Consider the following 23,761-nt stretch of genomic DNA (forward strand, 5'->3'; position numbering starts at 1 on the left):
TATCTCCTGTTTAGCCTTTGACCCCTGGTGATGGATGTTATAAGAGAGGAGGGGCATCCAGTTCCCTGGTCAGGACTCATGCCACTGCTCCCTAGGCTTTGTTCTCCCTCTTGAAGTCAGGCAGTTGTAACATTGTAGGAAAGGGACAGTCGATCCTAGCCAATCTCAAGAACTTATTAGGCACAGATTTTGATTCTCTATCTATCTCTGACAGTAGAAATTTTAGAATTTTCTTTCTTTGTGCATAAGCCCAAATCAGAAATGTGACCAGAAATCTTGAGAGTAGACCCCTTAAAATGTATAGATACCACTGCCTCTTCTGTATTCCTGCTGCACTTTCTTTTTTTTTTTAATTAATAATGACTTTATTTTTTTTGCAATTAATAATACATTTGGTGACATAAATCTTTGTTAAATTAATTTGATCTTTTAAAATTATGTAATAACAGAGGAAAATGTATCTTCCATAAAGCAAAGTTGAACCTAAGTACTTAACAATAGATACCAATGACATTAGTTAAATTAGAAACAATAGAAATTAGTTCAATTAGAAACAGCAAGCTGTGCGTTTTTACTGAGGTTCAAATTTGAGTCAAATGTATGAAAGATGATATATCATGAGCTATGTAATGCTTTAAATAATCAATAAAAAAATTAAAAAAAAACAAACTTCAGAATAGTTCCATTACATTTTGTTCTTTTCTCAACTCCTTCCTCTAGTGCTAACTTCTAACAATCCAGAATGTGTCTCCACCTCTATCATTTTATCATTCAAGAGCATGACATACCACAGTGTATTCCTGTATAAACTATCACATTGTGCCCCATAAATATGTATAATTATTATTTTTTCTTAGAAATAAAGAAAAACTTTTAAAAAGAACATCATATAAATGGAAAGACATGCTATGTCAACTTTGGGACTGGTATATTTTTTAAACTCAGCCTAATTGCCCAGAGGTTCATCCAGGCTTTGGCAAGCATCAATAGTTGGATGCTTGTTTAACCATTCAGTGTTGGAGGACCCTACAAATAGAGCAGCCATGAGCTTTAGTGGTGCAGCTATACAAGGGCTTCAAGGGATCCTTACAATGACTGGACCCTTCATCTTGCTGCACTTTCTTTATAACCTGGTCCAGCATGGGTTGTATTGTTTATCATGTCTGTTAGCACATCTGCCTCATCCACTGGGCTCTAACCTCCTTGAGGTCTGGGAATCAGTTTTATTAGCCTCCATATCACAGCATTATGGCTGACACATATAGTTACTCAATAAAAGTATGAAGGAATGGACACATAGTAAATAAAAATATCTTCTTATAAAGCTAAACAGAAACTTATGACTCAGTTATTCCACTTCTACATATTTATACAGAGTACAGGAAAATTTTGATGCATGCAAAAACCTGTATGATATATTTACATTATCTTTATTTATAATCATTGCAAACTAGAAACAGTCCAACAATCCTTCCACTGGTGAGTGGATAAACTAACTGTGGTATATTCACAAAATTGAGCATAACACAGCACAGAAAAATAAGCCACTGGTATGTGCAATAATTTACATGAATCTCAGATATGTAATGCTAAGATATGTAATGTAAGAAGCATATTCAAAAAGTGAAATTCAGAATGATTCCATTTATATAACATTCTGGAAAGGACAAACCTACAGGAACAGAGAACAGAGGAGCGGTTGACCCCAAAGGTGCAACACAAAGGAAAGTTTCAAGGTGATAGAATTATTCTGTTTCCCAATTATGGTCATAGTTACATGGCTGCACATTTGCCAAATGCAGAGAGATAGATATCTGCAAATAATAAATAAATCTTATGGTATCTATATGAGTTACCAATTCAATTTGAAAAAGCAAATCAAAATGTTTTGCTATTTAGTGTGGATCCAGAAAAAAAAATTAAAAGGAAACCACATATACACTGTGTGTGTGTGTATTTTCATTAAATAAACATTTAAAGAACACCTCCTATGGATCTGGACTTGCTAATGGCACTAGGGAGATATTGGTAAGTCAGAAAAGCAGGGATTCTGCTTTCCTGGAGGAGGAAAAGGACAAGTAATAAACATGTAAACTAATAAACAAATAAGACAGCTTTAGGTAATGCTTAGTGCTATCAAGACAATAAAACAGGTCTCCAGTGACAGAAAGTGGGATTTAATGTGTGGATCCCTCTGACCTTAAACTGATCCCTAGAAGGTGGAAGGAGACAGCCATCAATGCAAATATTTAGACAGAGCAGTCCAGATAGGGCAGATATCAAATGCTAAGGACTTGTAGGGGACTATAATCTAAATTGAGGTGAGATGTGCTGAGGACAAAAAAAAAAAAAAAAAAAAAAAAAAAAAAAAAAAAAAAAAACCACCTTACTTCAAAACTCAGAAAGACTGGCTAAAATACATAAACATACATTTAAATGCATGGCTAGGTTTCTGAGGAAAAGGTTTAGCCCCAAAGATTAGAATTAGGATCTATTTTCAAAGAACTGCAGGCTGATCAATGGAACTGGACCAAGTGAGGAAAAGGATCAGCTGAAGAAGATGAGCTCAGACATGTAACTAGGGATCAGTCCATGCAGGTCTTGGAGCTGTGGTAAGAAACGTAGGTTGCAATTCATATGTGTGGGGAGTCTTTAAACAGCAGAGCAAAGTGTACTTGTTGAAGTTTAAAAATACAACTCTGACTACTATAGGGAAAGTGGACTATGGCATACCAAGAGAGGCAGGGAGACCAGTTAAGAGGCTGAAGATCAGGAAGCGGTCCATGTGAACTGGAACCTGTGTAGTACCACAGAGATAAGAAGAAATGGATGGTTTTGAGATAAATTTTAGAGACAGAACTTGCCAATGGGTTGAACATAGCAGGTAGTAAGGGAAAATGGGGAATCAAGGATGAAATATTGAATGTTTTTAGCATGAATAATTTCTGACTGGCAGAGCTGGATTAGGAAAGTTGAGAGAGAAATGATAGTTTTTCCTTGGTAGTGTGGTAGAAAATCTAAAGTTCCATTTTGCATATGGTATATCTGAAATGCCTGGTAGGTATCTATCTCTGTAAAGAGGTAAATAGGCAGGTAGAGAGGTGGTTCTGGCATTCCAGGAAGAGAACAGGATACATTTTACAGGCAAAGACATGGAGAGGGTGCATGAAGTCTGGAGATAAATGAACCCACCTATAGACAGAGGAGAGAGTCAATGACAGTATTGGGGTTTGCAGACTTTGGGGGACCAGCTAAGGAGGGCCAGTCAGGTGGGAAACAGAGTAGTACTGATGAGGAAGTTAAGGAAAACAAACTTTTCAAAAACAAGGGAATAGATAGCTGTATGAAATGATTTGGAAGTTTTGAGTAACATAAAGACAGAGAATTGACTGCTAAGTTTGGCAAAATTGGTGACCTTGACCAGCCCCATTTGTGTGGAATTCAGGACAGAAGTCTGTTTGGAGTGAGAAAGGGGAGACAGTTGCTACCTATCATTCTTTTGAGAAGTGTTTGCTGTGACGAGGAAAGAGAAAGCAATGCAGCCACAGAAGCCTGTGGGAGCCAAGGAAGGGGTGTTACTAGATGCTGGGGTGGATGTGTGGAAGGAACAGCTCCTGAAGTAAGAAAACATGCTGGTAAGGGCTGGAGAGGAGAGGTATGTAACTACAGGAGTTCTGTCCCTGTGAGGAAGAGAAAGATGGGCTTCAGAGTCCACATGAACCAGTGGACCTTAGATTGGCACATGGACAGGTCATCTGCTATAGAGATGGGACAGGAGAAGGCGAATCAGGCTAGTGAGGAGTGAGAAGATGAGATGTATGTAGTTCTTTCTGTGTTTCTTTTCTCAAAGGATCAGGAAGTGAGGTCAAGTATAAGGAATGAGATTGACGACTGGATATTTGGAAAGGGATGGACAAAAGGATTAAAAATAGTTTTGGAGAATGGGAAAAAGGCATATTGCAAATAAATGAAAAGAGAAATGGGTGGACAACACATTCTTTACACAGAAAGAGGTCACCAAAATGCATGTGGTTGTGCATGTATGGGTATATACACACATGGATACATGTACACCATGCAAGGAATAAGAAGACAGACTTCATGGCTAATGACATAGAGGCAGACCTGAGCAGCAATGAACAGGCTAATCTTCAGCTGTTCTAAACTGAGTAGAGCTGGCCTCTGGATCAGTTAGTTCTCTTCTGGTTTTATTTATTTATTTTTCTTTCAACTATTTATTATTTAGTTGTAGTTAAACACAATATCTTTATTTTATTTATTTATTTGTATGTGATGCTGAGGATGGAACCCAGGGCCTTGCACAAGCTAGGCGAGCACTCTATCGCTAAGCCACAACCCCATCCCCTTATTTTTTTTTTTATTTTTAAATTTACTTATTTATTTTGGTTGTCAATGGACCTTTATTTTATTTATTTATATGCAGTGTTGATAATTGAACCCAGTTCCTTACACATGCTAGGCAAGCACTTTACCACTGAGCTACAACCCCAGCCCTCTCTTTTGATTTTACATTGTTATCCAATATCCTTGTAGACTGAAACCTTCCCAACTGGAATCACTTTGTAGTAAGTCTCTTCATCCACTGATTTCATGTTCCAAAGCAACCTTCCTAAAACCAGCTGTTGAGAAGGAGCCTTATGGCTTTGGAGGGGCATCTGGAGAAATCTAGGCAAAAGCAGGGAGCCTGGAGTTTCATAGAGAATAGCTACAATTCTCCAACTTAATTTCACCCATCAAGCTAGTGGGGGAGCTGTGTCTGGCTTAGGTATGAAGTGTCTCCAAAAAGTATTGTGTAAGACAGCACAGAAAATTTAGAGGGTGAAATGATCAGGTTATGAGACTCTTAATCCAATCAGCATGTTAATCCACTTGAATGGATTAACTGGGTTGTAGGTAGGGTGGGATGGAGGAGGTAGGTCTCTGGGAGCATGTCTTTGGGGTATATATTTTGTCCCTGGTGAAGAGAGCCCTCTCTCTGCTTCCTTGTCACCACATCCTGAGCTACTTTCCTCTGTCACACCCTTCTATCTTGATGTTCTGCCTCATCTCGAGCACAGAGCAACAGAGTCAACCATCTATGGACTGAGACCTTTGAAACCATGAGCACCAAATAAACTTTTCCTCCTCTACATTGTTCTTGTCAGGTCTTTTGGTCACAGTGGTGAAAAAGCTAACTACCACAAGCTGTAATTACAAAGAGGAGTGTATCAGTTTCCTATTACTGCTGCAATAAATCACCACAAATGTTTCAGCCTCAAACATTATAAATTTATTATCTTACACTTCTGGAGGTCAGAAGTTCAAGTACACTGGCAGAGTTTTGCTAGGAGAGGAGTCTTGGCCTTTTCTACCAGTCACCTACATTCCTTGGCTTGTGGTCTCTGCCTCAATCTCCAAAGCAAGCAGCATGGCGTCTTCAAATCTCCCCAGTCCAACCTCAGCTTCCCTCCACTCCTGTCCTTCTCTCACTCAGATTCTCCTACTTCCCTCTTGTCCATTGAAGGACACTTGCATTTACACTTGGCCTAGTCACATACTGCAGGACAAATCTTTCTCTCCAGATGCTTGACTTAATAATTCTTGCTGCGTCCCTTTTCATGTAGGGTAACATGTTCACAGAGTCTGGAGATTAGGATGAGAATGTCTTTGGGGGGAGGAAGCATTATTCCATCTACAAGAAGCATCCAACTCTACTCACTGTAGTAAATTTCTCCTTTACAAACTTCACTTTCTGAACTAATATATTTGATCGATGGTACCAGAGCCTTCCCCCATTTGTCTTTGATCCTCTTCCTTGTACTTTATGGAATGTGCTCTAGCCTGAAATTTAACAGATCTCTGAAAGCTTTCATTTTTCTTCCAATGTTTAAAATAATAGAACCTAGAATGTCTTTTTTTTTTAAAAAAAGGTATTTATATGAAGCTCTGAAATCAAATTTGAAATAAGCAGTTATATTTCCCCTGTTCCATCATAGAATTTCTTCTGCATTGGATAGGTAAAACTTTTTACTTTATGCCACATAAAGCATCGAGAGCAATCATATTTCCATAACATTTATTTAAAAATTAATTTATCAACCCCCATAATATCCATATATTAAATTACCAGGAAAATTTATTAATCTAAGATTAATATAGTATGTCACTGAGGCTTACATCACTTGTCAACAAATTCAGTGAGTGAGTGGGTACACACATGAGGCCATGTGTTGATATATAATTCTGTTTCAAATCCTGACAGGGAAGATTCTGATATGTGACTTCAGCTCTGTGGCCTTGAGGAAGTTACGTCACCTTCAGAATCTCACTTGGCTTTACAGCTCTCCTGGGACTGGGATGTAGACTACCTGACTTATGTTCACAGAAAGTCTTAGAAACACCAAGCCTTGCTATAAATTAGAATTTCACTCCACATAATTCATCTCTGCCTGTATAAATCTCCTCTGTGTTTTCAATTAGATTCGATACGCCTCATTACTTTGCATTTAGAATCATGTTTGCATTTTCCTTTCAACCATTTTAATATTCATTCAAAGATTGGCTTTTTGTTCTTAAAGGCATTTCTGTTTGCATCCCACTGTGGTTGTTTTTTCTATATTAAGATAAAAATTCTATTTTTGTTACATTTAGAAATCTTCCATTTCTGTTTGGAGCTGGGTACCACGCTCAGCAGACCCAATGTTCCCTTGGCTGCTTCCTTTACTCCAACCTAACTGGGAGCCATGGATGCTGTCTACAGAGAGCCATTTCCTGGCAGACAGCAGGGTGGAAAATAGTGGAGAGTGATCTGAAAGAACAAACACAAGATACCCAGCACAGTGACCTATTGGATGAAGCACTTTTCCCTAATTAATGTTGGCCTTTGGGATTTGATTATATATAAGCCCACATGCACCCCCTACTTAGACCTGAAGCCCTTTGGGGTCAAGCATCTTTATTTCAGCACTGGCCAATGGTACACTTAAAACTGAGTTGGTCACCATGGCGGATCAGCTTGTTCCTCTGAGGACAGTAAAACTCGACTGAAAAATCCAAGGTGGAGATGCCAGGGGGACTCTCCTGACAGGCTCCTAGGAGAAGCCTTGCTCATTCTTCCCGTCTGCTCTTCCAGGGTGGAGCTTCAGCATGGGCTCAGCCTACCAGTTTCACAGTTGGCGTGTATTCGTCATCGTCTGCGCGCTGCCCTGCGTCTGTTCTGTGGTAGCCCTCACCTTCATGCCCGAAAGCCCCCGGTTCTTGTTGGAGGTAATGTTTATGACATATACTCAAGTAGCCCACATACACTGGGAGGAGTTCCTTGCTGACCCTAGGAAGTATGTTGGCCTCTTTGGCAGATAACAATTTTCCTTCCTACATGGAACCATGGAGGGTTAGATTTCATGAAGACAGGTTTTAAACAACCAATGTGTGGAAAAGCTGCCTCATGGCCAGAAATATTTATGTTCCTCCTTAAACAACCTTTCACTCAATGAAGAGAACATGCCTTATTATTTTGTAAATGAAATTTTGCCATCCACATGTACTATTCCGAGTTACAGGCACATTGTTTGAACTGCTAGTGTATTCAATGACATCCAGATAATCTCTTTCTGCCGGTGGGACTTATCTACATGCCTTTGCACAATTACACTCTAGGTGGTCTGAGAGTACAAGATGGCTATTGGAAAATCAGGGGGTCTATGTGTTTTGCTTCTAGAGCCTCACTGCCTGTACATTTCTTAGGTTGGAAAACACGATGAAGCTTGGATGATTCTGAAATTGATTCATGACACCAACATGAGAGCACGGGGTCAACCTGAGAAGGTCTTCACGGTGAGTCTGCTCAGAGAATCTTCCACACCAGAGTCCGGGACAAATTTTCTGTCAAGGACCAGATTGTAAATATTTGGGGTGTGTGTGTGTGTGTGTGTGTGTGTGTGTGTGTGTGCTCCATCTTTTTATTTATCAGAGTGAAACAATAGCAACTGTTCTTTTTCATAGACTTAACAGAGACTTAGAAAATTTTCATAGACTTAAAAAAAATTCAAGTCAATAAATAACATCACATATAAAGAACTTTACATGCATTATAAACAAACTCTGCCAAGTATTTGCTCAGCATTTTTTTATTTTTGAATGGTTTAAATTTTAATTATTTGTGAAGTTAATAGCTACAACAATTCAGATTGTAAACATTTAAATTTTTTTAATTTTTTTTTTAGTTGTTGATGGGCCTTTATTTAATTAATTTATTGATATGTGGTGTTGAGAATCGAACCCAGTGCCTCACACATGCTAGGCAAGTGCTCTACCACTGAGCCATAACCCCAGCCCCAGATTGTAAACATTTTAAACTTTGCAAACCATTTAGTGTCTATCACAACTATGCAACTCCACCACAGTAATATAACAGCAGCTACAGATGATGTGTAAATAAATGAGTGTGGTTGTGTTCTAATAAAAGTTTATTTACTCAGATAGGCAGAGGGCTGGTTTGGTCTATAGGTTGTCAACCCTATCTATGACTAACTATAACTCCACGGCTCTGTATTTGTTTAAATAATACCACCACCCTGAGAGATGGGTTAAGGTAGAAAGATCACATTTTGATCTCAGACTTATTCTGACTCCCAGGCTTAGTACCAGAGGACAGGAGGCCCTTGGTTGTAGGCATCACCAACAGATACCGCTTGATTTGCTGTCAGAGGAGATCAATGCCTGTTGGGCCATCCCCTCTGCTCTGCCAGGCCACAGCTCTTGCCCCTGAAATGTATTTCCACCTGCTGCTCAGCCAAGAAGCACAGAACATCCTAATGCAGAAAGATTTTAAGTTACGAGACACTCCATTACCACAGAAAGAAAAAAAAGATCAGATTATATGAAACACAGTGGCATTAAATACCCTCACTAGTAATAATTCTGGTCACTAACCTTGCAGGGCGTTTCCCAATGACATAAAACCCCTCCAAAGATAACCATTCATAGCAACTTTGTAGTGTTTTCTCCAAGATGTCAGGAATTATCCTTCATAATGCTGAGGCCCTAAGAAACATTAAGATACTTAGTAAAATTTTAAAGTTATTTACTAAGAGTTTTTTTTTAATCCAGTAAAAAATGAGAAAACAATTATACTAGAGGATCAAAGCAGTGTAAGTAAGCATGAAACTAATCTCAGGGTTTCCTGACAACCGAGGTAAAAGACAGATTTAATAGATTTCACAAGGGTTTTTTTCTGTTTTTTTTCATTAGCATATTATAATTGTACATTATAATGGAAGTTGTTATTAAATATTTATATATGCAAGTAACATAATTCATTCGATTTCCTTCCTTAATACCTCCATTTTCTTTCCCCTCTCCTCTGGTAGATTACATAGTTTTTGATATAAAGTAAATAGCAATGCATTTGTTTTTCAAAAAAAAGTCCACTTTAGTTCTAATTTGTGAAAAGTTTATAATAATCTTGTTATGAGGAATACTGAGCAATGTAAGAGATGTTATCTACAACAAAAACTTTACATAAAGGCAAATATTTTACACGTGGCAATTTCTTAGGTCACTAACTAATCAGAATTTGATAAAGGAAGGTAGTCTTGTGGGAAGCCAGAGAAAGATAATCCAAATATGTAGCTATACCTTATTGTGGCTTGATAAGAACATAAAAGATGAAAGAATCAAGAAATTTATTTCTAAATAGGTCTCATTTTATGATACATGTACACACATGAACACAAACATATATAATGTGTATCCCAATTTCACATTCTACTGACTTCACATTGTTCTCAGGATAAAGACAAAAATCCTCAATGTTGACAACAAGGACAAGACCCTCCTACTTTTCAGGTCCTCTCTATATATACACTCATCTTTCAGTTCCTAAGGTTTGCCATTCAACCTAATATGTCACAAACTATTCTCTCTGCCAGGAATGTTCTTCCATCTTCTAGTTTTTATTCCCTATAAAGAATAAACTATATGGAAAGCCAGTCACATTAATAAAAATTAATGCATGAAAATTTTTGGAAGGAATGATCGTTTTAAATCTTTTGATATACACAGTCATACAAGTAGACTAAAAATGTTTTGTTGTAAAAAAGTTTAAAAGGATGTTCACTAAAACATAAAAGGAACCTACGTAAGAACTTCAGTGGCTTTAATAGTATCAATTACAGTTGTTAAAACATGTAAAATGGACCCTGATTAAGTATCTTATTTATTCAGTTCATTTCTACTTAGGAAATGGATTTTTTTTATAATGTAAAGATGTGCTTTAATCTGGCCTCTATCCAAATTATCAGATGTTAATTTCCAGAGGTGAGAATCCAACCAAGGACCTCTGTATGCTAGGTAAACACTACTACTGAGCTATACCACCAACCTCACAGATGCTTCATTAGCAAAATTTTCTATGCAATGTGATGGAGAAATGAAGATCAGTAATGGATATCCCCCATTCAAGGCCAGGTGGCCTTTTAATAGGCCCTTCTTTTGAGTTAATGTACAGTAGCATTAACATTATTAACAGTTTTTAAAATTAGAGACTCATAAGGCTGGAGGAAACTTGAGATGTCATCTAGATACTTCATGTTATTTAACCCTTCTCATTCAGACAAGGATAAATCCTTATCAAAGACCTTCTGAGAAAGTGTCTCTGTAGGTTCTCATTGCCCTGCTTGCCAACCTTTTCTTCAGGAAGGCTTGAGTCACCAAACCTACTCATGGTCATCCTTGTTATTACATAAATGTTGAAAAAGAATAATGTGGAAATGCACCAAAAGAATGGATAATCTCCAAGTCTTTTACACATGACTTCTAAAATCATTACATGATTCTACCATGACAAATTTATCTTTTTTTTAGTTCTATATACAATAGAACAAAGTTGTGTGTGTTTTACCCAAAGTCTCCTCTTTAAGCTCTTCTTGATCTGTCCTTACCTTAAGTATTTTCCGAGACTTCATTTTCAGCTAACTTCTCTGTTAACCCCCTACATACTCTCCTTAATTGTTCTCAGCTATTTCGTGTGTCTCTGTCTCCTAATGCACACATCTCCTAAGCTCCAGACATGCATGTTGAAGGGCTTTGTGAACATCCTTCTGTATCCAATGGCCCTTCAAACACTATGTCTCTAAACCTGAACTTACCACCGTTATATCCAATAAATCACCATTTCCTCTTATTTCACCTCCTAAATTGCCAGTCATAATTTTCCTTACTTTCCAATTCTTACTGCCTCCAAGTTGGCTCAATCTTCATCACTCAATGTCCTCTGACCTTGCACTATTTGCCAAAAATGCCAAACTCTGTTGTTAGCCACTGCACTGTTTTCCTTCACATCTCCAATGTTTGTACATGTTATTTCTCCAAACAGTTTATACACTTAGCAAATATTATACTTCTCTATCTACCTCAATACAAATTCTAGAGTCCATGAAGCTTTCTGATTTACTCTTTTATTTATTTTTTTTATTTTTTAATTTTTAAATTTTTTTAATTTTTTTTATTGGTTGTTCAAAGTATTACAAAGCTCTTGACATATCATATTTCATACATTAGATTCAAGTGGGTTATGAACTCCCATTTTTACCCCAAATACAGATTGCAGAATCACATCGGTTACACATCCACATTTTTACATAATGCCCTATTAGTAACTGTTGTATTCTGCTACCTTTCCTATCCTCTACTATCCCCCCTCCCCTCCCCTCGCATCTTCTCTCTCTACCCCATCTACTGTAATTCATTTCTCTCCCTGTTTATTTTCCCATTCCCCTCACAACTTCTTATATGTAATTTTGTATAACAATGAGGGTCTCCCACCATATCCATGCAATTTCCCTTTTCTCTCCCTTTCCCTCCCACCTCATGTCTCTGTTTAATGTTAATCTTTTCTTCCTGCTCTTCCTCCCTGCTCTGTTCTTAGTTGCTCCCATTATATCAAAGAAGACATTTGGTATTTGTTTTTTAGGGATTGGCTAGCTTCACTAAGCATAATCTGCTCTAGTGCCATCCATTTCCCTGCAAATTCCATGATTTTGTCATTTTTTAGTGCTGCGTAATACTCCATGGTGTATAAATGCCACATTTTTTTATCCATTCATCTATTGAAGGGCATCTGGGTTGGCTCCACAGTCTAGCTATTGTGAATTGTGCTGCTATGAACATCAATATGGCAGTATCCTTGTAGTACGCTCTTTTAAGATCTTCAGGGAATAGTCCGAGAAGGGCAATAGCTGGGTCAAATGGTGGTTCCATTCCCAGCTTTCCCAGGAATCTCCATACTGCTTTCCAAATTGGCCGCACCAATTTGCAGTCCCACCAGCAATGTACAAGAGTACCCTTTTCCCAACATCCTCGCCAGCACTTGTTGTTGTTTGACTTCATAATGGCTGCCAATCTTACTGGAGTGAGATGGTATCTTAGGGTGGTTTTGATTTGCATTTCTCTGACTGCTAGAGATGGTGAGCATTTTTTCATGTACTTGTTGATTGATTGTATATCCTCCTCTGAGAAGTGTCTGTTCAGGTCCTTGGCCCATTTGTTGATTGGGTTATTTGTTATCTTATTGTCTAATTTTTTGAGTTCTTTGTATACTCTGGATATTAGGGCTCTATCTGAAGTGTGAGGAGTCAAAATTTGTTCCCAGGATGTAGGCTCCCTATTTACCTCTCTTATTGTTTCTTTTGTTGAGAAAAAACTTTTTAGTTTGAGTAAGTCCCATTTGTTGATTCTAGTTATTAACTCTTGTGCTATGGGTATCCTATTAAGGAATTTGGAGCCCAACCCCACAATATGTAGATCGGAGCCAACTTTTTCTTCTATCAGACGCAGAGTCTCTGATTTGATATCAAGCTCCTTGATCCATTTTGAGTTAACTTTTGTGCATGGCGAAAGGAGGGGATTCAGTTTCATTTTGTTGCACATGGATTTCCAATTTTCCCAACACCATTTGTTGAAAATGCTATTCTTCCTCCATTGCATGCTTTTAGCCCCTTTATCAAATATAAGATAATTGTAACTTTGTGGATTAGTCTCTGTGTCCTCTATTCTGTACCATTGGTCCACCCGCCTGTTTTGGTACCAGTACCATGCTGTTTTTGTCACTATTGCTCTGTAATATAGTTTGAAATCTGGTATTGCTATACCGCCTGATGCACACTTCCTGCTTAGAATAGGTTTTGCTATTCTGGGTCTTTTATTTTTCCATATGAATTTCATGATTGCTTTATCTATTTCTACAAGAAATGCCATTGGGATTTTGATTGGCATTGCATTAAACCTATAGAGAACTTTTGGTAATATCGCCACTTTGATGATGTTAGTTCTGCCTATCCATGAACAGGGTATATTTTTCCATTTTCTAAGATCTTCTTCTACTTCTCTCTTTAGGGTTCTGTAGTTTTCATTGTATAAATCTTTCACCTCTTTTGTTAGGTTGATTCCCAAGTATTTTATTTGTTTTAAGGATATTGTGAATGGAGTGTTTTCCCTCATTTCCGTTTCAGAAGTTTTGTTGCTGATATACAGAAATGCCTTTGATTTATGCGTGTTGATTTTGTATCCTGCCACTTTGCTGAATTCATTTATTAGTTCTAGTAGTTTTTTTGTAGACCCTTTTGGGTCTTCTAGGTATAGAATCATGTCTTCCGCAAATAGTGATAATTTAAGTTCTTCTTTTCCTATTTTTATGCCTTTAATTTCTTTCGTCTGTCTAATTGCTCTGGCCAGTGTTTCGAGAACTATATTGAATAGAAGTGGTGATAGAGGGCATCCCTGTCTTGTTCCAGATTTTAGAGGGAATGCCTTCAATTTTTCTCCATTCAGAATGATGCTAGCCTGAGGCTTAGCATAGATAGCTTTTACAGTGTCGAGGTAAGTTCCTGTTATCCCTAGTTTTTCTAATGTTTTGAACATAAAGGGATGCTGTACTTTGTCGAATGCTTTTTCTGCGTGTATCGAGATGATCATATGGTTCTTATCTTTAAGTCTATTGATGTGGTGAATAACATTTATTGATTTCCATATATTGAACCATCCTTGCATCCCAGGGATGAATCCTACTTGATCATGGTGCACAATTTTTTTGATGTGCCTTTGTATCCTATTTGCCAGAATTTTATTGAGGATTTTTGCATCTAGGTTCATCAGAGATATTGGTCTGTAGTTTTCTTTCTTTGAGGTGTCTTTGTCTGGTTTCAGAATAAGGGTGATGTTGGCCTCATAGAATGAATTTGACAGAGCTCCCTCTTTTTCTATTTCCTGAAATAACTTGAAAAGTATTGGTATTAATTCTTCTTTAAAGGTTTTGTAAAACTCCGCTGTATACCCATCTGGTCCTGGGCTTTTCTTGATTGGTACTCTTTTGATTGCTTCTTCTATTTCATCCATTGATATTGGTCTGTTCAAATTGTGTGTATCCTCCTGACTCAGTCTGGGCAAATCATATGACTTAAGAAATTTATCGATGTCTTCACTATCTTCTATTTTATTGGAATATAGGTTTTCAAAATAATTTCTAATTGTCTTCTGTATTTCTGTAGCATCTGTTGTGATATTGCCTTTTTCATCCCATATGTTAGTAATTTGAGTTCTCTCTCTTCTTCTTCTCTTCGTTAGCATGGCTAAGGATCTGTCGATCTTATTTATTTTTTCGAAGAACCAACTTTTAGTTTTGTTAATTTTTTCAATAGTTTCTTTTGTATCAATTTCATTGATTTCCACTCTGATTTTAATTATTTCTTGCCTTCTGCTACATTTGCTGTTGTTTTGCTCTTCCTTTTCTAGGGCTTTGAGATGAAGTGTGAGCTCATTTATTTGTTGGTTTTTTCTTTTTTTGAGGAATGACCTCCAGGCGATGAATCTCCCTCTTAAAATTGCTTTCATTGTGTCCCATAGATTCCGATATGTTGTGTTTGTATTTTCATTTATCTCTAAGAATTTTTTGATTTCCTCCTTTATGTCTTCTGTAACCCATTGATCATTCAGTAACATATTGTTCATTTTCCATGTGATGTAGGATTTTTCCTTCCTTCTTTTATCATTGATTTCCAGTTTCATTCCATTATGATCAGACAAAATGCATGGTATTATCTCCACCCCTTTATATTTACTGAGGGTTGCCCTATAGCACAATATATGGTCTATTTTTGAGAAGGATCCATGTGCTGCAGAGAAAAAAGTATATCCACTTGATGATGGTTGCTATATTCTATGTATGTCAGTTAAGTCTAGGTTATCAGTTGTGATATTGAGGTCAATAGTTTCTTTATTCAACTTTTGTTTGGAGGATCTGTCCAATGGTGAGAGAGGTGTGTTGAAGTCACCCATAATTATTGTGTTGTGGTCTATTTGATTCTTGAACTTGAGGAGAATTTGTTTTATGAATGTCGCAGCACCATTATTTGGTGCATAAATATTGATAATTGTTATGTCTTGTTGGTGAATGGTTCCTTTTAACAGTATATAATGACCTTCTTTATCCCTTTTGATTAACTTAGTCTTGAAGTTGATTTTATTCGATATGAGGATGGCCACCCCTGCTTGCTTACGAGGACCGTGTGCGTGGTATATTTTTTCCCAACCTTTCACCTTGAGCCTGTGTATGTCTTTTCCAATCAGATGTGTCTCCTGGAGGCAGCATATTGTTGGATTTGTTTTTTTAATCTATGTTACCAGCCTATGTCACTTTATTGGAGAGTTTAAGCCATTAACGTTTAGAGTTACTATTGATATATGGTTTGTACTTCCAGCCATGTTTGATTATTTATCTTTTTTTTTAAATTTAGTTTGTTTCTCCATGATTAGCTTTTCCCCGGCCCTCTGTCTTTACCGAGGCACTGCCCACTGATGGTTTTGGTTATTGTTTTTCATTTCTTCCTCGTGTAGTGTTTTGCTCAAGACGCTTTGCAATGCTGGTTTTCTGGCTGCAAATTCTTTTAGCTTTTGTTTATCATGAAAGATTTTTATTTCGTTGTCATACCTGAAGCTTAATTTTGCTGGATACAGAATTCTTGGTTGGCATCCATTGTCTTTCAGTGTTTGAAATACGTTGTTCCAGGATCTTCTCGCTTTCAGTGTCTGTTATGAAAAATCCGTTGTTAACCTTATTGGTTTACCCCTGAATGTAATCTGCCTCCTTTCTCTTGTAGCTTTTAATATTTTCTCTTTGTTCTGTATATTGGATATCTTCATAACAATGTGTCTTGGCGTTGGTCTACTGTGATTTTGTGTGCTTGGTATCCTGTATGCATCTACAATTTGTATGTCTGTTTCCTTTTTCATTTCTGGAAAGTTTTCTGTAATTATTTCATTCAGCAGGTTACTCATTCCCTTGGTTTGAATCTCTATACCTTCCTCTATCCTGATGACTCTTAAATTTGGTTTTTTTATGTTATCCCATATCTCTTGGATGTTTTTCTCGTGATTTTTTACCTGCCTTTCTGAGTTGGCTAGACTCTTTTCAAGATGATATATTTTATCTTCATTATCTGACGTTCTGGCTTCTACTTGCTCCACTCTGTTAATGATACTCTCATTTGAGTTTTTAATTTGGTTTATAGTATCCTTCATTTCTAGAATTATTGTTTGATTTTTTTTATAATCTCTATCTCCTGATAAAGATTCTTAACTTCTTCTTTTATCTGTTTATGTAATTCATTTTCAATGTGTTCTTTCACTGTTTGAATTTGCTGTCTCGTATCCTCTTTAAGGTTCCATTTCATCTGTCTAAGGTGTTCCTTGAGTTCTTTATATGACCATTTTTCTGATGACTCTAGGTCCTCCTGTATATTTAGGCTGTCCTGCATTGTTTGTACTCCTTTTCTTCCTTTCTTTTTCATGCTGCTCATGTTACTTCTTGTTCTGTTTGACTGCTGAGTTACTGTTTACTCCTATAAATTTATTTGATGCTTGGGAGGAAAGGTATTAGAAGGGAATGGAAGAAGTCACTAAAGAGAATGAGAGTAAGCAGGTAGAATTCAAGGAAGGGGAATTAAGAAAATTGAAAAGAAATGAAAAGACAAAAGAAAATATAAAAGAAAAAAAGAAAAAAAATTTAAAAAATAATAATATTATTAAAAAGATGAAAATTAAAATGTAAAAAAATAAATAAAATTCAAAAAATTTTAAAAAATTAAAAATTAAAAAATTAAAAAAAAACAAAAAAAATGAAAAAAAACCCCAAATTTAAAAAAAAAATTAATAAATGCAGTCTTAGAGTTTGATTAACTTCTCTTCCAGTAGGTGGAGCTGTGCCCACTGAGCCAAGCTTCTCCTCTCAATAGGTGGAAACAATCACTGTGCAGCAGCTCTTCCTCCCAGACTGGGCGAGTCTCCAATCCTGAGTGCCTAAGGCCTTCTCTTGTGTCTAGTCACTTCCACACTTTTCCTCAAGCCAGACCCCGCTCATAGGTGATGCTCACCACAATATTGGCTACACGCCAGGTCTGCTGCTCCTGGGAGCCCTGTTTTCATGAACACCTGGGCACACTCTCCCTGTTTGCCATTCCCTCAGACCCTAAGTTTGTGGAGCTTGGGGCTGAGAACCCCCAGCGAATTTGCTTGCCCTCCAGTAGCCACGCCCCCAGTAGCTGGTGCAAGAGACCTCAGTTGTCAGCACTGGTGGGAGCGGTAGCCGGGAGTTCCGCGCCGCGAGTCCCGCACCACTCCTGATTCCCTCGGTCTGGCTATTGCGCTCACAGGAGAGCTGGGAGGGGCCCTTAATGTTTCCCCGCTGTGTGGAGAGGGATGGCTAGGGGATTACACACCTGTCGCCGCTGGTTTCAATGAAGTTATCTCCTCCGCCACGTTCTGGTGACGTCAGTTCTCTGTCATGGTGGTATCCCATGCAAATGGTGACAGTTTGTTCCCTTTGCCGGGTGACCAATGCAATGGGTGGGTCCTGACTGTCTCTCCCAAGCCCCGTTTCAATCCTGTGGCCACTGCCTATGAAGGCTTGGTTGGCATTTACCTCCGTAAGCTCAGAAAGGCCGACCAGTTGTTTCAGCGGGATCGTTAGTGCTGAGTCACAGCAGTTTGGCTTCGAGAAGCAGGCAAACGGGAGCTTGAATGCAGCCGATCCGGGCTCGGTGTGTGTTCTGAGAGGCCCAGACTGTTCGCCCCAGGTCCACGTCAGCTCAGCATTGCCTAGTGATCCTGAGAAAACAGCATTTGGACAGTTTATGACTCCCTATGCCCGCGCAGCTGAAGAGGTCAGAGACTTGATCTCTCCACGCCCACTGCCATGTTGGATCTCTCTGATTTTCTCTTTCTGATTTTCATCAAATTGAATGTTCTGAACAGTATTTTTCTCATTCTATACAGACCTCCACATGAGCACTTTCACTCTCATGTGGTAATTGCTTGGAGGTTATGATGTTTCATGTTTACAGCTCCAATAGGTGTCAATGAATGGATGAATGATCAAATGTTGATGAGTGGAGAAGTGGAAGCCTCTCAAAAATAAAACGTTGAATTATGAGAACATTCTTTGCCAGACTCAGTGGTGTAAGCCTATAATCCCAGCTGTTTAGGAGATTAAAACAGAGGATGGAAAATTCAAGGCCAGCCTGAGCAATTTAACAAGACCCTGTCTCAAAACAAAAAGGGATGGAGATGTAATTCAGTGAAAAAGCACCCCTGGGTTCAATTCCCAGTACTGACAAAAAAACAAAAAAAACAAAACAAAAAAAAAAACTTGTGATTAAAGAAAAAAAACTAGAGTATCACAGAATAATCCCTACATGGATTATTTTGAACTGATTATATTTGAAATTCCATATTTAACCCAGAAATAGACATCTTTGTTCACATAGCCAAAAAGAAACTACTGCCTGCCTGGTACAATTTGAAAGATGCTTAGGGTCCCCACATCCTCTCTGTTAAAATCCACCCTCAGTACCTGGATATTGAGGATGGCAATACAGTAGAATTGCTATCTGGAATGTTGACAGGCTTCCCAGAAAAACCTGCTCAAACAAGAATAAAAAGTAAAGGGTAAAAGATATACATTTCCATGTCTTCTCAGATGGTTCAAAAATCCTGTGTGTGGATTAACAGGGGAAGGTGGGCCAAGTCCACAAAGGAGCTGTTCTTCCTTTTTTCCTCTTTTCAGGATTCATTCTCTGTGCTGAAAACACTGCTCACCTGTTTTGTAGCTCTTTTCTTAGCAAAAAGTGACTATCTGGAGTCGCGGATGCAGCTTTTCTTATTGAACTTCTGCCATTGATTTCCCTTGAGAAACTGAAGAATTAGTGTTGATGCTCAGTCAGTTGCATTGAGGCCACCTGTGGGATTTGCTGGCTAGCCACTTCTTGGTTAGGCTGCAGGAGAAGGAGGAAAGGGCCTTAGTGACACTCTACAAACACAAGTTTGATGGGAAAGCTTTAAGGAGTATAAAGGTCAATAAAAGAAGGTCAATAAAAATAATTCTTATGGGGCTGGGACTGTAGCTCAGTGGTAGAGCACTTGCCTTGCACATGTGAAGCACTGGGTTCGATCCTCAGCACCACATAATAATAAATAAAAATAAAGATATTGTGTTCCTCTACAACTAAAAAAATATTTTTAAAAATAATTCTTTTATATATATATTAGTTGTGGATGAACCTTTATTTTTATTTATTTATCTCTAGTGCTGAGGATGGAACCCAATGCCTCACACATGCTAGACAAGCACTTTGCCACTGAGCTATAGCCCTAACTCCCAAGAAAAATAACTCTTTCTTAAAAAAATAAGACATTTTGGGGCTGGGGATGTGGCTCAAGTGGTAGCGCGCTCGCCTGGCATGCATGCGGCCCAGGTTCGATCCTCAGCACCACATACAAACAAAGATGTTATGTCCGCCGAGAACTAAAAAATAAATATTAAAAATTCTCTCTCTCTCTCTCTCTCTCTCTCTCTCTCTCTCCTCTCTCACTCTCTCTAAAAAAAATAAGACATTTTGTTTATTAGCGCATTATAGTTTTCATGAGTTTAATTCAAAATAATTCTTAATGCATAAGTTAATCTGAGTGTTTTATCTGCTAATGTCTTCTTCATAGTAATGATTCAGAGAAGGGTATTTTGTTTTCATATCTTTCTGTTACTACTTCCTCTTCCTCCATTTCTCTACAACATCCCCTGCCACTCATTTCTTGTTCAGTTCTCTTAGGTGCTGTTTGGACCTGTATACTTATACCAGTAGTCTCCTATTTGTATGGAGTAATTACTGAATATCACTTACTTTTTATAGGAGTCAGGTTTCACTTCTTTAAAAATATATTGTGAGGGCTGGGGTTGTGGCTCAGTGATAGAGTGCTCACCTAGCACTTGCAGGGCGCTAGGTTCGATCATTAGCACCACATTAAAAAAAAATGAAATAAAGGTATTGTGTCCAACTACAACAAAACAAAAACAAATAAACAAAATATATATAGAGAGAGAGAGAGAGAAAGAGAGAGAGAGAGAGAAAGAGAACCAGCCTAAACTCAGCAACTTTAGAGAAGAGAACTCAGCATTTTGTGCTCTGTTGCTTTCTACAGGTAAATAAAATCAAAACCCCTAAACAAATAGATGAGTTGATTGAAATTGAGAGTGATACCGGAACATGGTACAGGAGGTGTTTTGTTCGGATCCGCACAGAACTGTATGGAGTAAGTACCCAGTTCTGCACTGACCTGCATGTCAACCTCTTACAATTGGGGATAGTGAGAAGAGGGGCTGACCCTACCTATCCCATCATTGGGATTCTTCCTTTTTGTCTAGGACATCTGAACTTGGATGAGGACTAAGCAATCTGACCACTTTGGGATCAGCAGCTAGCCACTGTGCCCTGTCCTTGGGTAGGAAGGTGAATGGCCATAGACAGGCTGTCTTGCAGTCCATTGGCCTTCAGGAAGCTGAGAAGTGAAAATTCCAGTATATGTTTCCCTCTGGGCCTTAGGTTGAAATGAATTCAGCCCAACAAAAATTCAGCTTTCTTATAATTCAGTGGAAGGGGCAAGGGAATGGGGTTGACTAATTGCATAAGAAAACTGTTTCTCTAATACTTCACAGATTTGGATGACTTTTATGAGATGTTTCAACTATCCCGTCAGGGAAAATACAATAAAGCTTACAATCGTTTGGTTCACCCTGTCCTTTGGGTAAGTGATATTTAAATTCTTGGTGAGTGAAATCATTAAATGCTATATCATAATTCCCAGCCACACTGCTTTCAGTTCCATGTTATTAACCTATTAAGGATAAAAAATGTTTTTATTTTCAGCTTAGATTTGCCGAAAATTATGGGTTTTTAAAACCAATAAAAAATAAATTTTATTTATCTTGTCTCATAAACCTGGGCTGACAAAACCAATAGCATTTGGAAATCTGATAAGGCCCTGGATGACTCATCCCTGTGACTGTCCAGTGTCCTCTATGCTTCCACTTGGCCCCAGCCACTCAGCCTCTCTGCTCTCCCTTGAATATGCAAACTGTCTCCATCTCAGGCCTTTGCACCACTTCTGCCTGGAATGGTGCCACCAGACAGCTGCTCACCTTGTTTCTTCACCCACTCCAAGTCTTTCCTTTTTGGTGATGCTGTCCCTAAGTACCTTTTTTTTTCTTTCTCTTTCTTTCTTTCTTTCTTTCTTTCTTTCTTTCTTTCTTTCTTTCTTTCTTTTTAAGTCATAGCATCTCCACATTCTCTATTATCTTTTTGGCTTTATTATTCCTTGTAGCATTTTCTACCTTCTATTACACAAAATTCTGTGTGAGAAATAAGACTCTGCCTTACCCCTCTGGAAACTCCACAACGACAGGATTTTTAAACTACCTTGTTCACTGACATACATCTCTGGAACATGATATAAGCTCAATAAAGCATTGTTGCCAAATGAATAAAAAAAATGCCATATGTTTGTTCTAAGAAAAAAAAAGAGAGTTGACATCTCCACTTTAAAATGTGCATGTGTTGGGGCTGGGGATGTGGCTCAAGCAGTAGCGCGCTCACCTGGCATGCATGCAGCCCGGGTTCTATCCTCAGCACCATATACAAACAAAGATGTTGTGTCCGCCGAGAACTAAAAAATAAATACTAAAAAAAATAAATAAATAAAATGTGCATGTGTAACTCAATTGTTGCCTAGTTTGCAGTTAAGAAAAAAGCAACTAGATGGTACCCTATACTGTCAGCCCAATAGGATTTTGATGCCTGGTGGAACCCAATATTTACTCTGCAAATTCTCCCTTAACAGCCACAAATTAGAACAGGCAAGTGATCCAAGATGATAGTTCTTTCTCAAGTGCTGGGTAAGGTATAATACAAGGAAAGGAGGATGGCAGGAAGACCAGGGTCATAGAAGCCCATTCTGCTGGGTGACATGATTAGCTGTGTCATCCAGTTCCTCATTTTTAAGCTAAGGGCTTTGGGTATTTTTGTTTGTTTTGTTTTTGTTTTTGTTTTTGTTTTTAGGATATGGAAAGTAATTCTCACACAATTTCTAGAAAATCCATTAATGTTGGAAGGAAGGATAGCTGAAAATTAGCATATATTAGGTTCTTACTGTATACTAAGCACTAGCATAGGTACAGAGAAGACAAAGATAAGCCAAAGGAAAGTACTTCTCTCAAGGTGAACGGCTACCTGAAGATTATCTGGTGTTTATTTTGGTAACTTACTCAGTAATGACCACATTTCTTTACTGCTATTATTCAACAATGTTAACATTTAGTGGACATTCAGAAAATGTTTGCTGAATACGTGAAAAAGTAGCTGAAACTGCTCCACATTGAGGATGAATGTTCCAGGGAAGCAAGCTTCCCTCATTGTTGCCACTTTTAAGTTTTTGTTCTATGCTTATGAACTAGAAAACAGTGGGAATGAAGTCAGTGTCCCTGAGTCATTTCTTATTCAGTGACTGGCCTCACAACCTCATCATAATAGATGTATCAGATAGTGATCTTAATGTCCCTTTCCCCAGTCTTGAGCCACCTTAGAAAATGGGACTGTACCCAAGATTAGCAGTGTCACAAAAATAGATTCATAATAGATACATGGTCTCATAATAGATACATGGCACAGATGTTTCAGAAATCCTAATGGCAATAATGATGATAAAAATGGCTCATACTATGTTTTGAACCCCCTTGGTATGTTAGGTACTTTGCATTCCATTTAATCTGAGCAACCACCCAGGAAGGAAGGTGGGTACTACTATCCATTACCATATAGTAGGTGGGTTAATGAGGGTTTAGCTAACTGGCACAAGTTCACAAAGTTGGCAAGTGATAAGCTGGAACTCAAACCTATTCCAACTGCAAAGACTATGGTCATAACCACTTATTTCCTGTACAGCTAAGCATCACTGGGGACAAACTAGAATAGTGGTTCCCATGTTTGAGTGCTCATTAGAACAATAACACTCCATATCCAGAGTCTTTCAGTCATCAGGCCTGGTTGGGGCCAAGTTCATGGGCACTGGCCCAGGGATCTCATTTGAAACCTACTACATTAGAGCAGCTCTGTTTACTAGAAATATAATACAAACCACATATGTCCTTTTAAATTTTCTGATAGACACAAAAACACATACAAAAAAAATTAAAAGAAACATGCAAAATTAATTTTTTTTTAGAGAGAGAGAGAGAGAGAGAGAATTTCAATATTTATTTATTAGTTTTTGGCAGACACAACATCTTTGTCTGTACATGGTGCTGAGGATCAAACCCGGGCCGCACGCATGCCAGGCGAGCGCACTACCGCTTGAGCCACATCCCCAGCCCTGCAAAATTAATTTT

The 23,761-nt window shown here is 38.1% G+C and overlaps 1 protein-coding gene across 1 annotated transcript in view; it reads left to right on the forward strand.

Moving 5' to 3' along the window:
* SV2C (synaptic vesicle glycoprotein 2C) overlaps positions 1 to 23,761 on the forward strand; it is a gene marked incomplete at both ends in the record, with an annotated part of 178,482 nt that overhangs the window by 130,334 nt on the left and 24,387 nt on the right. Inside the window, 4 exons of the mRNA XM_081287785.1 lie at positions 7,133 to 7,266; positions 7,744 to 7,833; positions 20,524 to 20,634; positions 21,038 to 21,126. Coding sequence (XP_081143911.1) covers positions 7,133 to 7,266; positions 7,744 to 7,833; positions 20,524 to 20,634; positions 21,038 to 21,126 — 424 coding nt within the window. The remainder of the gene's footprint in view (positions 1 to 7,132; positions 7,267 to 7,743; positions 7,834 to 20,523; positions 20,635 to 21,037; positions 21,127 to 23,761) is intronic.

Source organism: Spermophilus citellus (genome assembly GCF_964194105.1).
Source record: "Spermophilus citellus genome assembly, chromosome: 1".
Classification (NCBI taxonomy): domain Eukaryota; kingdom Metazoa; phylum Chordata; class Mammalia; order Rodentia; family Sciuridae; genus Spermophilus; species Spermophilus citellus.